Here is a 20,272-nt window from a genome sequence, read left to right on the forward strand (position 1 = left end):
TATCTTGTTTACATATTAATTAGTGCATCTAGTCTTTAGACTTTTGTTATTGCACATGGGCGGGGTGGGGGGAATAACTGTGAAGAAGACATGCAGACTTCATAAAGGGAAATGATTCCATACGGAGAACAAGAGTTGGGTCTGTACACAAAATGGAATGGTCACAGGTGTTTACATAACAAAAATAAAGGTGTCCAAATAATATGAATACTTAAATATATTAAATGCTTTTTTTCCTCTTTAAATATGTTTCAGGCAAGGTGCTTTTAAAAAAAACAACTCCACTCAATTAGTTTTCATTTCAAGATGACAAATCATGAAACGTTTTATACACAGTAACCGAACACAACATACAAAAAGTTTAAAAACCACTTAAAGCATAGCACACTATTAAGAGGCGAGCTGAATAACTCACCTGCTTTGTAAACTAAATTTAACATTCTCTTGACATAAGTAGTTGGCAATATTGAGTATCAAGAAACACTCCGTTACTGGTGTCGATCATTTATGATGTAGTGTTAATAGTTACCAATTTAATGTGCATGTATGGTCTGAAGACAATAAAGAAAAGCAAGGCAATTTGTTGTTAAGTGTTGGCCATTATCAGTTGTAATGCTCTGGAGTCCTGTTGAGCTTCCATTTTCACGAGATGGCCTAAAAAGGTGCCCACTGTTAATGATGGCAAATGAGTTACAATCAGGATTTGACCCCTCTTTAAAAAAAGTGGATCCAACATACTGTATCCATGAACATCGTATGCACGAGGAAACACAGCAACAGGAATGTGAGACAAATTTAATCAACTTGAATGACTTCATACAGGCTAGCTGCAATCATTTTCAGTACACACATGCATGTACTGACAGCATTAGACATTTCGACGTGTGTTCATGTCCAACAACAGGTATTGAATCACAAGCCATGGCGATTGTACCTCACTTAAATAAAAGGCTTACTATGGTTTGGTCTCATGGCTTTGCCTTATTTTTAATGCGTTTCTGGATCGCTAGACCCCCCTCGCTAATCACTTCTGCATGTCTGCATGTGTTATATGGCTACTTGTTTCCAAAAGAAGCACAATTTTGTATGAAAAAATAAGCTACTATGTATAATCCACATGAAGTGATTTCACAATTATCACCTATATATCCAATTTACATTCTTAGCTCCAGAAAACAGTTCAAAATTTGCTTGACACAAGCTATTGGACTGCAGAAGTGAAAGAACATACCTGTTCATTTTACACCTCCAACTGCCTGAGAGAGAAAGAGAAAGAGGGAGGGAGAGGGAGGTAATCCAGTTATGCAAATTTGTTCCTTATAGAGGACAGGTTCGTGCGGCTGCATAAGATGAGCCATCGATGCTCGGTGTGCATTGCCAATATTGCACGCTCACGAACAACAACTGTTCGCGTCAAAGCTCCTGGTTCAATTGCCGTTGGTGGTGATTTTCCTAATCCTTTACAGCAGAATGGTGCTGCGTGTTAACTACTAACGTTGGAAGCCCAACAGCAGCTGCTGCAAAGACACAGACTGGTTTAGGAAATGGAATTTACGTTCAGAAAAGGAGATAGGAGCAACACTTGGGCAAACTGGAGCAATGATGGGCATAAAGCCATCCTCCTCGGAAAGCAAAATAAAATGTGGCACAAGGACAAAATCTACTAAACAGTTCGTTTTTTTAAAAAAACAAACCCCAAAACCACATGAAAACATAATCTGTTAATACTGTAAACTGCAGTCTTCACATTTCATGGCTGATCAGTAGCTTCTGTGACGGATTCTTTCGGAGGACACACAGATGAACGGGGATCCATGGCTGAGTGCATTAGAGGGATATAAACATCGTCCATGTTTGGCATGACAAAAATTTTCTGCAAAGTGTAAAAAACCAATCAGAAAATTCAAACGACACAGGCAAGTGATATGCTTCAAAAATAAGCTTAATTTCCCTTCATTTTGGTCCGTCTCCTGTTTCCCAGTATTTGCATTAATGCACGAAGGGGGTTTAAGCAACCACAATCTAGGCTTGCTGCTTTTTTAACCTAGAATTTGTGAATATTTCAGACCATCCTATCGGTGGGTCTAACAAGTATGACACTAAACAGGTATACAGCAACCAAACATAATCCCCAGTAACATTTTATTTTAATCTATGAAACAGAGTTGAAACATCAGTCATTTATGATAAAGCTACTTCAGTTTTCAGATGACAAGATATCATTCGAACCATACAATTTTGATGAAGCAACTTACCTTTTGTTTTGTGTGTGTGTGTGTGTGTGTGTGTGTGTGTTTAAGTGTTCCCTCTGCTGCCTGCAGAAGCCCCTTATGCCCCACCACCCAGCTTTCTGAAGGCAGCACTGATCTGAAGTTTGGACAGAGGATTGCATCCAACTAAGTTTAATCCTCTGAGCTGATCAATTTAAATTAAGGGACCTAAGTGAGTTTTATCATCCATTTCAGTGGGCCTACTCTGAGTAGGACTAATGTAGGCCCCATAATTTCTGCTTCACCAAAAATATTACAGGTGGAATTTTTCCCCTGCAGATTTACTCCAGGAGCTGGTTTTGAGTGGCTGGCACCAAGTCAATGTGCAATAATTTCAAGCAGGTTTTCTGCATTATAATTTCAGTTGGATTTTTATAGTTTTTAAAAAACCAACAACAACAACAACCACCCCATGCTTCCTCACCAAGCCTTGTGAACTGGACAAAATTATCTAAGGACACACTTAAACACTTGTTGTTGTTTAGTCGTTTAGTCGTGTCCAACTCTTCGTGACCCCATGGACCGGAGCATGCCAGGCACTCCTGTCTTCCACTGCCTCCCGCAGTTTGGTCAGGCTCATGTTTATGTTTGTTTCATATATGAACACTAGTCACAATTAAAAGAGCTTTGAAGAAATATACCTGGAATTCTTGTTCCAATTTTTTCTCTATCCATTCAGTCACATGAACCAAAGTCACCTCTCTCTCACCAAGCTTTGGCCTAGCTTTGAGCTCCAGGTAGGGTGGTCTTCGGAAGCCGTACCTGAACAGAACACAAAGAATGTATGGCGGCATTTACTTGTTTATCGGATTCATCTTCTCCTTCTTCCTTCCTCCTTCCACTCTTATCATAAACTATCAACCTGGGAGGTAAGTCCAAAACAGATACTTGCTAAAGGACATCTTGAGACATCCACAGTTGAGCTGGGATCTAAACGCATGTCTCCCTGGTCCAAGTCCAACAATATAGCTAGCACACTAGTTACCTTGTGTATTCGCTTTATGTTACAACGCGACAAAGATGTGAATCTTCCTTGGTATGACTCATTAACAATTTGTATTGCTTCTGAATTCCAGAATTCCAAGTAAAACAGTCTTTGCTGCTAGTAGTAACAGTAATTTACAGATGTAACAATAGAAGTGTTAATACCAAAACTTGCTCTAATTCAGGGACAAAGGTTCAGGGACACACCTGTCTTGATGCTCATCTTGTGCAATACTTTGTTCTTCCCAGCAATGGGCCTCATCATAAACTGGGAAAAGCTACTGTATTTTTCGCCCTATAGGGCGCACTTTTTTTGGGGGGGGGGGGAATAAAGAAAAAAAATTATCCCCCCCCCCGAGCCCCAAAGAGCAAAGAAGCCATGACAGCGAGCGGGATGGATCCCACTAGCTGTCCTGGCTTCGTTTTTAGCCTCAGGGCTGAGGGTCCAGGAGCGAAGGTGAGGTTACGCAACCTTGCCATCGCTCCCGGAGCTTGCAGGGCTGGGGGTGGGGGAAGCCCGAGCTTCTCCCGACCCCAGCCCCCAGAACAGGCTGCTATCCGCAAGCCTTGGGAGCCCGGCAGGAAGTCGCACTGGGCTCCCAAGGCTTGCGGAGTGCTGCCCGAAGCCCGGGGTGCGCCCCGCTGCGCTCCCGGGTTTCGGGCTGCAGGCTGCTGTCTGCAAGCCTTGGGGCTCCTAAGGCTTGCAGATAGCTTCCTGAAGCCTGGACCCCCCTCGCTCTCCAGGCTTCAGCGAAAGCCTGCACTCACCCCATAGGACGCACACACATTTCCCCTTCATTTTTGGAGGGGAAAAAGTGTGTCCTATAGGGCGAAAAATACGGTAATTCTCCTCGATTTCTAGATTACAGTAGCTCAACCCCCTGCAATCCCACACTGGTGCTTCTCTGCCCTAATAGAACTGCTAGTTTTTGCCAGCTTTTCAAATATTAGAAATCTATGAAAAGCTTTAAAAAATGGATTTAGACATTTATTTATTTTTACAACAGCACCCCTCCCATCTGTAGTCTGAAGCGGAATGTGGAGTCAAACCTCGGCTCCCGAACGGCTCCGTTTTCGAACGTTTTGGCTGCTGAACGCTGAAAACCTGGAAGTAAATGCTCCGGTTTTTGAAAGCCGAACGTCTGATGCAGCTTCTGCTTGAGTGCCGGAAGTTCTTGCAACCAATCGTAAGCCGCACCTCGGTTGTCGAATGTTTCGGAAGCCAAACAGGCTTCCAGAACAGATTACATGAGACAACCAAGGTTTGACTGTATATCGTAACAAACTGTTTCATAGAATCACAGAATTGTAGAGTTGGAAAGGGCTACCCTATGGCTCTCCAAATGTTGCTAGACTACAGCTCCCATCATCCCCAAATGCTGGTTCTGCTGTCTGGGGCCAATGGGAACTAGGGTCCTACAATATGTGGAAGGCTGCAGGTTAGCCACTCCCAGTTTGTAGGAATAGCAAATGCCATACATACCCCCTCTGAAGCAAGCACCATTGTGTGCAATTAAACCTGGTCCTGGGTAAGTTGGATACAGCCAGAGGGTTGCATCCAACTAAGGTAGAGTAATTATTATTATTATTATTATTATTATTATTATTATTATTATTATTATTATTCCCCAGCCAAGACCGGGCTCAGAGCGGCTAACAACCAATAATAAAAACAAGTTGACTGAAATACAACTTAAAAACAAGATTAAAATACAACATTAAAACAATTAAAACATTAAAATGCAGCCTCATCACAGGAGGACAGAGGAAAAAAGAAAAGGGGGGAAGGAATCAAATTGATTCTAAGCCAAAGGCCAGGCAGAACAACTCTGTCTTACAGGCCCTGTGGAAAGAAATCAGATCCCGCAGGGCCCTGGTCTCATGAGACAGAGCGTTCCACCAGGCCGGAGCCAGTGTTGAAAAGGCCCTGGCTCTGGTTGAGGCTAATCTAACTTCCTTAGGGCCCAGGACCTCTAAGGTGTAGAGAAGACCCACTGCAATTAATGGACCTTAGCCATGACCGCTTAGGTGGGTCTGCTCTGAGTAGGACTCAGGTACGAGGCACAATGCACATTTGGGATTTGCAAAATGCTTGCCGGTTCTTAAGGTGGGACATCCTATGGCATACCAACCCTTCAGCTGCACACATATGCAGCCCTCTTTGCTTTCATGTGAGAGAAACAAAAAGGGAGCAGCAGGGTGGGGGGCAACCCAAATGGCAAAATAGGAGCTCTTTCCACAGCACGCACAGAAAGAATCAAACCACTGTCCTGGTAGCTTCATAGGAACAAATGACTCTTGACTCCTGCTTACCATATTCGATCACTGGGAGGTGGAGGAATGTTAACTGCTAATGTTCCTTTACATTCTTGTACCTCAACGGTTAGCAAAAGTGGAGTGTTCGAGACCTCTTCAATCTTTTTTTTGATGAACTCCGTCTCCGTTGCTTTCTGGAAGTATTTTGACTTGGTGATTTTATCCACAAACCTCATTATTTTACTGGTTCGGTGCCCCCCAACATATCTTTAAGAGAGAAGAAGAAGAAAGCATCAAAGTAGGTTTACAGCTGTTCCTGGAAAAGAGGGGTTTTAAAAAATGTAAAAAACAAAACAACGTTTATCTTATTCTGTAGCTGTACAATGATACCTCATATTACAAACACCTTGGGTTACAAACACTTCGGGTTACAGACTGCGCTAACCCGGAAGTAGTACCTTGGGTTAAGAACTTTACCTCAGGATGAGAACAGAAATCGCGCAATGGCAGCGGGAGGCCCCATTAGCTAAAGTGGTACCTCAGGTTAAGAATGGTTTCAGGTTAAGAACGGACCTCTGGAATGAATTAAGTTTGTAACCAGAGGTACCACTGTAGATAGAATATTCCCACTGCAGGTTTCCATACATCAACTCCCATCATCCCTGGCCATTGGCCATGCTAGCTGTGGCTTATCACAGAATCTTAAGAGTTGGAAGGGGCGCAAGGGTCATCTAGTCCAACCCCCTGCAATGCAGGAATCTCTGCTAAAGCATCCAGGACAAATGGCCACCCAACCTCTGCTTAAAAACCTCCAAGGAAGGAGAGTTCACCACCTCTCACGGGAGTCTGTTCCACCACCGAATAGCTTTTACTGTCAGATAGTTTTTCCAAAGGTTTAGTCAGAATCTCCTTTCTTGCAACTTGAAGCCATTGGTTCGAGTCCTACCCTCCAGAGCAGGAGAAAACAAGCCTGCTCCCTCCTCCATGTGGCAGCCCTTCTTATATTTGAAGATGGCTATCCTATCTCCTCTCAGGCTCCTCTTTTCCAGGCTAAACATACCCAGCTCCTTCAAGTGTTCTTCATAAGGCTTAGTTTCCAGACCCTTGATCATCTTGGTCGCCCGCCTCTGCACATGTGTTCCAGCTTGTCAACATCCTTCTTAAAATTGTGGTGCCCGGAATTATTATGAGAGTTGGGAATCCAACAACATCTGGAAGTCACCATGTTGGCTTTCTATGCTTTAGTGCTAGAGATGACTAATTTGTTGCTGCAGGGCCATAAGCGGCCCAAACGACACAGGCTGCTGGAACTCCTCAACAGCAATTGAAAAACTCGTGATACTGGCTTTGCTATGGGCGAAGAGAAGGAGAGTTGTATGCATGCCTTTCTTGCATCCCCTATTAGTAGAATGGAGGCAAAATGCACGATGAAGCTTGGATAGATTATTATTATTATTATTTATGAAATTTATATACTGCCCTTCATCCGAAGATCACAGGGCTGCTTATAGGGTATGTATGCCCTTTAATGCACAAATGCAGACTTTCATCACAGCGTTAAAGTTGAATTGCTACAAGCCCAGAGGTTGCTGCTAGGTTCCTAAAAGGGCCACCCACTAATTTATATACAGAGATGCCTTTGGGCAAATCGACACGATAGAGGACTTACAGACAAAGTGACCCAAGTAGGTAGGTAGGTAGGTAGGTAGGTAGGTTATTTATTTATTTATTTATTTATACATACATACATACATACATACATACATACGATAAGTACAAAAAACAGAGAGAAAGGACAATGCCCCACGATGCTATCCAAAGATTCTGGGTGCTTACATTCTCACCAAATGTTTGTTATTATCATTATTAATTAAATTTATATACCACCCTCCACCCAAAGAGTTTTGGCCTGAAGGGCTGTTCACATTAGTCCTTTCAATCTCAAGCAGTATTTTGGTGGATTTTGCAAGAGAACATCTTTTTAAAATCCCGCATACTATTTCCTCCCCTTTCCCCCAATTCCCCCTTTACAACAGTTTTTAATGCAATGTTATAAGAAAAAAACTGCTCCCTGTCCCTATTGTCACAACTACTTTCAAACCTCAGGAGTGTAAGAGGGGCATTTTAAGGATTAGGGAGGCAGCTGTTTAAGGACTGCTAAATGGCTTTGCTTTAAGAGAGCTTTACAGCGGCTGCTTTCTGGTCCATCTTTGTCAATGTTATGGATTTCTGCTTGTTGTGCTACTGTTCTTAACTGGATATTGATTCTTTAGTGTTTTGTTGTTATGTTTGAGTGTTAGCTGCTTTGAGATTGCAGAGAGTTAAAAAAAAATGGGATACACATTTTAGAAATGAAATAAAAATTAAATAAAAACATGGGTGCAAATAGGATTAAAAGGAGGTCCTGGTATTCTTTTAAGAAGATGGAAGGCCCATGCCTCTGTGTTGTGAAAACAGCGCTAATAAATGACCTACATGTATGAGATTGTTCCCAAGTTGCATGAAAATTTAGATGTCATTCAGAAAGTTTTTTTTACCCAAGAACATGCAGTGAAGATGGCAGAGGCAGAGTACTCATTCATTAGACGAGGCGAAGAACAACACAAATTTACTGTTCCTATAGCTCAGGCATGGCCAAACTTGGCCCTCCAGATGGTTTTGGGAATACATTTCCCATCATCCCTGACTGCTGGTCCTGTTAGCTAGGGATGATGGGAGTTGTAGTCCCAAAACATCTGGAGGGCCAAGTTTGGCCATGCCTGCATAGCTAATGAAGACCTGCATGTGCTACAGCAATGTGGGCAGCAATTTCTGGAATTTCCATCATCTGGAAAATTTACTACATTATACAGTGGTACCTCGGGTTAAGTACTTAATTCGTTCCAGAGGTCCGTTCTTAACCTGAAACTGTTCTTAACCTGAAGCACCACTTTAGCTAATGGGGCCTCCTGCTGCCGCCGCGCCGCCAGAGCCCGATTTCTGTTCTTATCCTGAAGCAAAGTTCTTAACTTGAAGCACTATTTCTAGGTTAGTGGAGTGTGTAACCTGAAGCGTATGTAACCCAAGGCACCACTGTACTACATTATTTATGATTGACTTGAGATGCTGTGTAAATCCACATGCTAGTCATCATCAACAACAACAACAACATTTCTTCAGTACGTACCCAGAGTAAAGGTAAAGTAAAGGGACCCTTGACCATTTGGTCCAGTCGTGATCAACTCTGGGGTTACGGTGCTCATCTTGCTTTATTGGCCGAGGGAGCCGGCGTACAGCTTCCAGGTCATGTGGCCAGCATGACTAAGCCGCTTCTGGCGAACCAGAGCAGCGCACAGAAACGCCGTTTACCTTCCCGCCGGAGCGGTACCTATTTATCTACTTGCACTTTTGACATAGGCTCTGTGGTTTAACGCACAGCGCCACCCATGTCCCTACGTACCCAGAGACATCACCACAAAGCCTGCAAAAACACCTTCCTAGTCACAATTTTTTAGCAACTATCCTTCATTCACCCCAAATGTTTCTCCTTTTCCAGATGGCACTGGATGCATGACAGCCAGCTATTTTTAACCGCTAAATGTGTTCATTGTAACATGAACTAGCATAATGAATGGCAATTTATTCGTCACCTTCTTAACATGCACACACGGAGAGAGAGAGAGAGACACAGACAGAAGTGTCTGGAGAGACACTCAAAGCATATGGAGTTCTTTCCCAAGCCTGCAGATATTATTGTCTCTTCCCCTGCCTCTCCCAACAACAGCACTCAGCTGACAAGACCAATGGCCTGACTTCGTATGATCGTAATATAGGACTTTTATGTGCAAAAAGGGACAATGATAATCTTACTGCTGCGCAGAACCTGCGACAGTGCAATTGTTGGCATATTAGGCAAATTGCACTTATTTCCCCAGATGTACAGAATGGTGGTTCGCAGCAAAGGTGGCTCTCAGAACCCATTAACAGCCTGATGATGCTACCCATTCACTTCATCTTCTATGGATATGCATTTGGACCAGATTTAGTATGTGTGATGTACATAATTTATTTGCACCAGCCAAGGATCTTATTCCACATGAGAAGACCAATACAGTTTGGTGGGAAGAAGCACACACCAGTTGCCTTCAGGGTCTCTGCAGCTTTGAGAACAGGTTTCTTTTAGGTGTGCTAGATGTAACGTCAAACTCCTAGTGGGGCTAATCCCAAGTTTAGCCTCGATGTTAAAACACAACCTCTGGCGTTCTGATGGCAACTTTAGGTTGTGGGGAAATGCAGCAGCTTTCCTTTTACATGAACAACTCATAGTCCAGGGGAGGAATTCAATGTCATACTAAAGCGATCGCCCCCTCAGGGTAAGCATTCCAGTTTACCAGCTGGAATAATTCCCTGCTCTCCTCCCCACACAAGTTGCATGGTGAGTTCCCGCCTCCCCCCAGTAGGAATAAAGACACAGGACACAATTATTTAAGGTTAATGGGCTAAAATTGGCCACAACTTTATTGGTTACAGGTAAGAGCGGTATTATGGGACGCAGGTGGCGCTGTGGGTTAAAGCCTCAGCGCCTAGGACTTGCTGATCGAAAGGTCGGCGGTTCGAATCCCTGCGGCGGGGTGCGCTCCCGCTGCTCGGTCCCAGCGCCTGCCAACCTAGCAGTTCGAAAGCACCTCCGGGTGCAAGTAGATAAATAGGGACGCTTACCAGTGGGAAGGTAAACGGCGTTTCCGTGTGCGGCTCTGGCTCGCCAGAGCAGCGATGTCACGCTGGCCACGTGACCCGGAAGTGTCTCCGGACAGCGCTGGCCCCTGGCCTCTTGAGTGAGATGGGCGCACAACCCCAGAGTCTGTCAAGACTGGCCCGTACGGGCAGGGGTACCTTTACCTTTACCTTAAGAGCGGTATTGGCTTAGGCATTGGTCCTATCAGACTATCCAGCTTCAGCCTGTTAGCTTGAAACCCGGGAAGGGTTAACACCAGCAGGGGGAGCCGTGCTGATGCACATCAACTAGGTACTCCTCTAGGTACTCCCCCGGGGTCACCGATCGGGGGCGCGCTTTAGGCCCTGGCCTCCATAGGCTTCGGACGAGGCCACACCCCCCGGAATCCTTTACCAGACTACCCTTCAATATTTGGGGGAGGTGATGGCGCTCCCCCCCAACACATCTACATAACAATACCCCTACCAATGCCTAACTGCCAAAACCAAGGAGATGTGACAATTTGCTACGAGGTAGGCGAAAAACCAAATGGCCAGTGCCAATTTGCCAAGTGGAAAAAATTCCTACCAGGCCCCTTAATGGCAACCAACCGAAGTCCATAGCAAGGTCAGAAGGGAAACCTTAAAGGGCGGGTGGGTGGGAAACCACAACAGCTGTGTGGACCAAAGAGGGAGCTCCCGGGGAAAGCCACACACCCCGAGCCAGCTGAGAATTCCCCTGATCGTGCAGGGGCTGGAAACCAGCCTCCGCACACGTGTTGGGGGCGTGAGCCTGCAACCCCACCTCCTCCTGATGCCGGAAGTGGCTTTGAGCCAGAGGTCGTTCTTAACCTCTCTCCCTCCGCCACAAATTACTTTTCAAAGCTTCCACTGACAGGAGGCATTTGCATCCCACCGAAGATAAGCTATTCTTTCCATCAGCAGAGGAATTTAGATGTCCTGGAGCCACTGTAGGCCCTCTCAAATTCACATCATGAGAGATGCTTGAGCAATAATTGGGTGTGTTACACAAGAAAGAAGGGAACAGGAAACGTGGGAGTCACTTCTACATTCCACTGCCATTACTGTGAATGCCCAAGGCCACCTTCACTTGCTCGAGGGGGGGGGGAGATATGAAGGTATTACATCCAGTTGCATCACTATTGCCTAGACAGCAATGACCTTTCCAGTGACTTCTTGTGTATACAAACCAGTTGAGTAGTTTGGAAGCTTTTCAACGGCAACAGATATTGACTAAACAAAAAAAAAGCAGCCTCGCTGGATCAGACCAAAAGCCTATGTAGCCCAACATCCTGTTTTCCACAGTGGGTGGATATGGGTGGTGCTGTGGTCTAAAACCACTGAGCCTCTTGGGCTTGCTGATCAGAAGGTTGGCGGTTTGAATCCCCGCAATGGGGTGAGCTCCCGTTGCTCTGTCCCAGCGCCTGCCAACCTAGCAGTTTGAAAGCACACCAGTGCAAGTAGATAAATAGGTACAGCTGCAGCAGGAAGGTAAACAGTGTTTCCATGCGCTCTGGCTTCTGTCACAGTGTTCTGTTGCGCCAGAAGCGGTTTAGTCATGCTGGCCACATGACCTGGAAAGCTGTCTGTGGACAAACACCGGCTCCCTTGGACTGCAAGCGAGATGAGCACTCCAAGCCCATAGTCACTTTTGACTGGACTTAACGGTCCAGGGGTCCTTTACCTTTACCTTTTAGCTTTCCACAGTGGCCTACCAGATGCCCATGCAAAGCCCGCATGTTAGACACGAAAGCAACAGCAATCTCCTTCACTCTCCAACCATTCAGTCTCAGTGGATGACTCTTATTTTAAAAAGGAGGACTTCTCTCATGTCCCCCTTTTGCTTTCCTTTACCTAATCTATGTACTGTAAATTCCCAGAGATTATAATGTTTTCTCAGAGGGGAGTTGTTTCAGTCCCCTGATGACGACAACTCTTCCCTGACAGATAACAATAACAATAACAATAGCAATATTTATTATGTATATGCTGCCCACCTGGCTGGATTTTCCTTGCCACTTTGGACGGCTTCCAACACATTAAAACATAACAAGACATCAAACATTAAAAACTTCCCTATACAGGCTTACCTTCAGATGTCTTCTAAAGGTTATATAGTTACTCATCTCCTTGATACCTGATGGGAGGGCGTTCCACCGGGGGGGTGCCACTACCAAGAAGGCCCTCTGCCTGGTTCCCTGTAATCTCACTTCTCCCAGTGAGGGAACAGCCCGAAGGCCCTCGGAGCTGGATATCAGGCTGAACGATGCAGGTGGACATGCTCCTTCAGGTATGATCTCTTTGTTTTGAGATCCAGCTCCAAGGGCCTTCTGGTGGTGAAACCTGCCTACAGTATCCACCCCACCCCCCAATTTCTGCATGTCTGAATTGTCCCAATTACTTCAGAGGTCCCTGTTTTGGTTCTAGGTGCTTCAGAGAGAGCCGCTTTTGTTTCAGACAAGCCCCATATCATTTCAAAGTGACCCACTTCAGTTCGCGATTTGGTACTTGTCCAGATCCAATGAACACAACCAAGTCTGGCTGTAACACTTGTTGATGCACACTCTTTACCTAGAGAATACTAGTAATATGCTTAACACAAAAACAGAATGAACAATCTCCTTGTGCTCCAAGACACAGACTAACTCACCCTTCTCCTCCTGGCACTAGAGGTTTCTCGCTCCCTGTTACTTCTGGAGCATCATCTTCGTCTGAGGAGCCAGCACTAGAAGATTCTTCATCACTGTCTGCAAGGCAATATGCCCTTGGCCTGAAACTGAAAAGAAGGACACATTTCAGTTTTGAAGTGACACCTTATTAACATAGGTTGGAAACAGGGTTTTTGCTCCCTGCATGACTAGACATCTTCCTGTTTCCCCAGTTAAAAATGTGCACCGCACCATGCTTTATTTATACAATAATTACTTACTCCAACACAGCTGTGTCGAGCCTAGCTTAAAATGAACGGAAGCATGTGTGAGTTACTTCCATGCAGTCAAATGGAAGGTGAAGACACATTTCTGCACAAGTGTCTTTCATGACAATTAAATGCAATGCAAACAATTATAATACCAAACTAGGATGAGCACTTTGACTAAGCACAATTTTTTGACCGGATGAGACATGCTTGGGAAGCCAAATGGGTTTCTGAATGAAACTTGAGGGTTGCTTTTGTGAGCACCATGCGCTTCCAGGAGTTATTTTCTTGCCACTGTATCATATAATTTCCCTCTTATCGCCCCCCTGCACACATAGCTGAGCCGCATCTACCTATCATAATAGTTGCCGGCAGCAACAGAGTCAGAAGTGTTTTAGACAAGACATTTGGTAAGTAGCAGTAAAGGCAGTGATGGTCTTAGAGGCAAAGTATAGCTGGCATATTAAGAAGGCCTGAGACAATATAGGGCAAGTCTAGGGAATGCATCTTGTTGAGTCTCTAAGTATTCGAATGCAGTATATATTGAGGGGTTCCCAGCAGGGGAGAAGCCCAGGCTCTAAAGTTATGACTGCAGAACTGCCACCTAACCCAGAATTACTAAAAACAATACGTATATGGAACAAAACCTCGATGGTAATCCAAAGAGCCCTAACCAGCAATTTCTCCGTAATGGGTGTAATAATCTGTTATGCCTATTTCACACGCAAGTTGCATGTTCTCAAGTGGGCATTCCTTTCCAAAGCCCTGTCCAAAGAGTAAGCTCAGATTTTTCTTAGTCACCAGCAACCAGACAAAAACAGAATACAAGAGGGCTATCTGCAAGCAGCAACTTGTCATAGTGTTCAGGTAGTAACACGGAGAAGCTGGCCACCAGTACCATCCTGCCAATTTTACTAGATAGCCATGATTTTTTCTCCCATGCCCACTTCACCCAACCAGGATGGCTAGATGCAAAACATTTGGCGATGGAGAACTTAGGCCAGGCACTGTCTTCTGTCAGCCTACCCCACCTCACAGGGTGGTTGTGAGGTTTAAGTGAGGAGGGGAGCCATGTTCACTACCTTGAGCTCCTTGGGGAAAATGGTGAGACAAAAATGAATGCGTGTTCATGGTAATTTGAACACACAGCCTTAGTCTGCATTACTAGTCAACAAAACCAAGCTCAGCTGGAAACCAGATAGAAACATCATCTTGTATAGAATATCTGCAGCTATATAAAACAACCCTGGAGTAAGCCAGATAGTTCAAGAAGAGGTTCTTGAGTAATAACCCTTTCACTGCAACATGTGCTGGCTACAGTGCAATAATGGCTGAATATACACGTGAGGATGAAGGCCTAACAAGCTTCAAGAGGGAGACTTTGAAAACAGTTTTTACTGTTAGCTTTTCCCTGACTGCAGGATGGGGAGAATTAGGTGTGACAACTCCACAATGGAGGAATGTTGTAGTTTATTGATTCTATGGAGCAGTAAAGTTGTGCTACTCCTGTTGGAGAGATAAAGGTAAAGGGACCCCTGACCATCTGGAGAACCAGAGCAGCGCACGGAAATGCCATTTACCTTCCCGCCAAAGTGGTACCTATTTATCTACTTGCAGTTTGACGTGCTTTTGAACTGCTAGGTTGGCAGGAGAAGGGACCAAGCAACGGGAGCTCACCCCATCACAGGGATTCGAACCGCCAACCTTCTGATCACCAAGTCCTAGGCTCTGTAGTTTAACCCACAGTGCCACCCGTGTCCCATGTTGGAGAGATGCTTGCCTCTAAATACAAAGAGGCATAGCAGGCAACGTTTCCCTTTTTTTAAAGGGAAATTCCCTTATTCCGAATAGGATTCCTCGCAAGAAAAGGGAAAAGTTGACAGCTATGCAAAGAGGGCACACACATCATTCCCCAAGCCCAGCTTTAAACATTCCAAGGCAACTGGGAAAGTACAAGAGAGTGCTTCCTCTCGCTCAACTAGCCCAGAAGTCATTCCAGTGATTCCGACTAGAATCACTTAAGGAGCAAACACAGAAGAAAAGTTAGAGAGCACCTTCAAGCAAATTTAAAGAGTAGAAAGAATTCAGCCTTGATAGGTAGCTAGGGTAGGGGGTTAAAGACAGATATTAACTTCAATGAAACTCCATGCCAAGGTTTTGTTAAGATAAAAGCAAAAACCTTAGAGAGCCAGGTAGCTTTAGTTACCGAAGGGGGCTAACAACTTGCAATAGCATTGCCCCTTATTTCCAGCCAAAAAAAGCCCTTTGAATGGTCTCAGCACAAACAGAATGAACACTCCACAAGGGATGAGATGATGCGACAAATACCACTCACCAGATCAAAACAAATCCACAGATTGACGAATCCAAATATTACCAAAAGAAGGAAAGGAAATGAAAGGGGGAAGAAAACCAAAAAAACAAATACAAGTTAGAGAAGATACAGTATGGAGAAATTGCAAGCTACCTTTACCTAGGAGGGGCTCTATTTGGCCAACATAAAGCAAACAGTACTAGCCAGCTGACATTTAAGCAAAGCTCTTTTTAATGCAAGTTAGACCACGCAGCAACACTTGAACATTTGACGCAGTATCACGTACTTGGGTTTCCAAAACTGCATCAATGTACGCGAGTAAAACTGTTAATATTAGACAAAATATTGATACCGATTCTTGGTAATAGGTATAAGGGGATTTAACCAATACATGGGAGAGAACTACTGAGGTATTGTATCTGTGCAGAGAGGAGATGCCAGCCAGCCACAATATAAAGATGTGAAATCAATGGGGAAGAATAATGCAAGCTGAAAAGCTGGGACTTTAGACCCAGTTCTAGCATAGATATGACCTCTCTTCCTTCGGTCTTACTAAAAACATACATATGCCCAAAGATTATAATTTTTTTACATATATAATAGGTGCCCTGTGTTTCTGTGCTCTTGACATATAATGACTGCTGTTTGTCTATTCTCCTGCAGCGTGGACAACAAACAAACATCCAGCTTGAGCAAGGAAAAGTGCAAAGCTTCTAAAATGGGGGGGGGGGACCCAACACCCACCCCAAACCTAAGATGTACACAGAATATAGGCAGGATGATGGCGGTGGAACGAATGTTAGGAAGAAGCAATGCTCCCTTGTTGCAGCTTCTTCAGAATTTCAATTGGACTGAACATGTACTCTAGTGCTGCACACGAAGACACAGCTGTTTAAAACAGCAGTAGCCAACGTGGTGCTCTTCGGATGTTGGGCCACCGACTATGCTGGATAATGCTGGCAGCAGTTGTGGTCTCTGGAGCGCATTACATTAGCCATTACATTACATTTAAAACCCCTGGTTTAAAAGGTTTACAAAATTATGATTTTTCTCTCAGTTCATTTATTGCTTGCAACCAGCTTCTTATTTAGCACTGATACATAAAATTTTTATTTTCCCCCTTCTGCCCCCTCCATTCCTACTTGGGATCAGTGCCGGATTTACGTATAAGCTAAACAAGCTATAGCTTAGGGCCCCACTCTCTTGGGGCCCCTCAAAAAATTAAAGGAAAACAACCTGGATGTACATTTCCAAAATTTAAGACAAAAAATAAAATAAAATAAAATAAAACCAATGTGATAAAGTACCTATTTTGTTTTGTGCAAATGGCTTTAGATACCTATTAGGTCCATAAATTACCATATAGCATATATTCAACCCAAAAAACAGTGACAATTTGTTGTTGACAAAGGACAGCTGGGCATATAAAGGGCCCCAGTACCTTCAGTAGCTTTGGGCCTCATCAAACCTAAATCCAGCCCTGCTTGGGATAGAGAAGCTAGAAATCATTCTATTTCCAGAATGATCTCTGTCCAGTGCTTTGCTATTACCATTAGTTTATTAGGGTACAGTTAAGCTAACTTGGAAGTTGTTATTCATCAGTACGCAGGTGGTCCCAAGACTTACTGACCAATCCCTGCCTCTCACTTTTGAGATCAGTTTTAGCATAGTGCGACAGCTTCCCCCAAACTGTAACCAGTATTCATTATAAAGAAATAACTCCAGACTTATCAGCTCTTTTAAACACTATCTAGTTTCTATTACAGAGTTTTATGAAGAGCTTTCTGTACTTAAAAAAACACACCAAAATAGTAGGGAAAAAATTCCTTACCCTTCTTTGCCAATTTCTCCAACTTTCAGTGCTTCACCTAAAGGTTCCTTTCCAAGTTTGGTCAAATTCATTTTGGTCTCCAGGGTCATTAGAAAAGATCCACTGTAAGATATTTCCAAGTCAATCCAAAGCCCTAGAATTGTTGGGGAAAGAAAACATTTTAGGTATGACTGAAACTACCACACAATATCCAGGAAAATGCTGAAACACACACAGAGAGATTGATCCCTACCTCTTTTTTCAAACCTCTTGCTTTACGGTAGGTCAACACTATCACGACTAGTCAAATAGCAACTTAAGATTAAATAACTAGATAAAAAGCAACTTACAAACATGATACGGGGCAGTACTCTGCAAATCACAGAATCTAGAAATGTTAAGGGCTTAAATAGTATTCATCATGCTGGTCTCAGCAAGCCGCAACTGTGTTTTTGACTGGACTAACTTCGGTCAGAAAGACAAGGCAGTTCCCCTCTTGCAACACAGAAGGTGGCCCAGTAAAAAGGAACCAGCTTTCCTCGGCATCTTAGGAAAGTCCAAAGGCCACTTTCACTATCATAGGCCATCATACTGGTGCTGCAGGTTGCAAAGGCATAATGTAGGGGTGGGGAACCAACAGCCCTCCGGATATTGCTGCACTCTCAACTTCTGCCAGCCCCAGCCAGCATGACCAATGGCATAGGATGATGGGGAGGCCATAGTCCGAAAAAGGGTCCCCCGTCCCTGTTCTAAAGATTAACAAAAGGTCCTGTGAGGCCTTCATATGTGTACCTGTGCAGCTGAATCTCTGCAGATCAGCTGATTAAGAAGGAACACCCTACAAAGGCATGCAATCTGCAGCTGTATTGTACTGTTTACCGAAATGACAACCTTCATTCCACTGGACTTTATATGGATTGCCATTGCAGAAATAAACAATTAAGAATACTGATGCTGTAAGTGGTTCTATAGATACAGTGGAACCTCTATTTGCAATCATAATCTGTTCCGCAGGTCAGTCTGGAGGTTGAAACGGGCTGCTGGGAGAGGTGCCGTTGTGCGCAGGTGTGGACGGTGATTGCCCACTTCTGCACATGTGAAAACGGTGATCGCCACTCCTGCGCATGCACAAATTTCAGCAAGCCCGCTGGTTACTTCCGGATTTGCCGCGGTCGCGACTTGGAACGGCCGTAAGAACAGGTGATGGTTAAGTAGAGGTTCAACTGTACTGGCTAAGAATCAAAAGGCATGCAGCCCTTGGTTACCACTTATGCCCTTGGCTTCAGCTGCTTGTACTCCACTGGAGAAACGGCTCTGATGAAGGCCCCCTGGGCTTGGAGCAGCTTGCATCAGGGAAGGAGGCAGCAACAGAAGCAGAAAACTCTGAAGACCAGCTGCATGTGCAGAGCTACCCTGACTGACCTTTAGATCCAGGTCATAAAACGTGGAAGCATCAACAATTGTCTTAATTGCCATTCACTTCACGTGGGCATTCATTTGTTTGCGACATATGAGTGATGGGAAATGATCTGCAGAACGGCTTGCACGTGAAGCGCTCTCTCTGTTCCTCCGCGCAACATCCCGCAATTATGAAAGGAGGAAGTTGGAGAGAACATCTGCGAGGCAGAGAGATAAAACGGCCGTTTAACAGGCTTGGAACTTTGTTCCTGCCTTGCTAATGAAGGAAATGAAAAGAAGGAGCATCTCAGAGCTTATGCAATGCTAATGTTTACGATGAATTGGGAGGAAGTGTTCTTGGCCTGGAAGAGTATACAAGCTGATGATGAAGACCAAAGGTCAAAAAGCATCCAGCCAGATCTCTGACTGCAAGAGGATAGCTTTTAGAATGTGTTCTTGCCATTATATGATACATTTAGTGGGGGGGAGGGTGCCAAAATCTTTCCTGTTGTTTTAATGTAGTCCTCTACCATGATCTCAGATAACCACAGATGCTCAATGAAGTATCTTCAATATCCTTGCTTTCCATGAACTTCAGGGTGCACAACGGCATCCGCATTCAAATGCTGAGACTGTTCCAATTTCAGTAGGTTGGTGGTGCAACAATTTGCACATCCAGCCAAAAGTAATTATTTTCCCACTCAATTTGTTTCCAACCTAACCCAGCTCCAAGTAGCTCAGGCTGGTGAACATCATCCCGTGTCCTTTTTATCGCCACAAAAATCCCTTGTGGTAGGCTGGAACAAGGGATAGGTGTGGGATCTGAACCCATGTCTTTCCAGTCTATGCCCTGCACTCTAACCCAGCAATAGGCAAAGTCATGCCCTCCATATATATTGCTCCCACCAGTCCCAGCCAGCATTGCTGATGGTCCAGGGATTGTTGGAGTTGTTGGTTCAGCCACATATGGAAGGCACCAAGCTGTTCTAACCACTACATCACACTGTCTCTGGACAAAGATGGCAGGCGAGTTCAGATTGTCAGCAACATCAGAAGAACTACAAAACAAGTGCTAGAAATCAAACTTGCCAGATCACCATAGCATCTTTAATCTTCAGTATGCTGCAATTTTACAGTTTAAAATTATCCTGCAGAGACTTCTGCAAGTTGGCCAGGTGTCTTCTCCTTTTCCGTCTAAATTGAATACCTAATAAGAGACAATAAGCTCTCTAACAAGTAGCGGCCTATCAAGCAATAGAAGCCTTCCTATCTTGGTCCAGTCACATGCAATTCAGGAGAAGGAGGCATCTCTTTCATTTGCTGAAACAAGCTTTCTAAATCATCAATAAACACAACATTTTTGAGAACAAACATTTAAGGGGGCAAGGATGAACAGGCTGAAAGAGATTTAGCATCCACTCAGAATTTCTAAGAATCGAAGTATTTCCCTTCAGCACATTGCATTTGAAATTAGTTTCTTAAAGATTTGTCAACATTCAATTTCTTCTAAGGACTTGATAGGCAGTGACAGGCATATTCTGCAATGCCAACTCTAGGTAATAACCTAACCAGTTCAAGAGGAGTCAGGGAATTCCTCTGCAAGATATGGA

The 20,272-nt window shown here is 44.2% G+C and overlaps 1 protein-coding gene across 5 annotated transcripts in view; it reads right to left on the reverse strand.

Annotated features, from left to right (window-relative positions):
• Positions 1-1,687: 1,687 nt before the first annotated feature.
• The window catches only part of TEX2 (testis expressed 2), a 90,528-nt gene continuing 71,943 nt past the window's right edge, over positions 1,688-20,272 (reverse strand). For 4 of the 5 annotated variants that reach the window (XM_081849551.1, XM_081849553.1, XM_081849552.1 and 1 more), the window contains exons 8-12: positions 17,286-17,418; positions 12,874-12,999; positions 5,568-5,777; positions 2,912-3,032; positions 1,688-1,873 (exon numbers count right to left, since the gene is read on the reverse strand). In XM_081849551.1, the coding sequence (XP_081705677.1) occupies positions 1,751-1,873; positions 2,912-3,032; positions 5,568-5,777; positions 12,874-12,999; positions 17,286-17,418 (713 nt within the window). In that variant the 3' untranslated portion in view covers positions 1,688-1,750. The remainder of the gene's footprint in view (positions 1,874-2,911; positions 3,033-5,567; positions 5,778-12,873; positions 13,000-17,285; positions 17,419-20,272) is intronic. The other variant, XM_081849550.1, reaches the window with a different exon arrangement.

The sequence above is a fragment of the Podarcis erhardii genome (genome assembly GCF_964252035.2).
Source record: "Podarcis erhardii genome assembly, chromosome: 2".
In the NCBI taxonomy this organism is placed as follows: domain Eukaryota; kingdom Metazoa; phylum Chordata; class Lepidosauria; order Squamata; family Lacertidae; genus Podarcis; species Podarcis erhardii.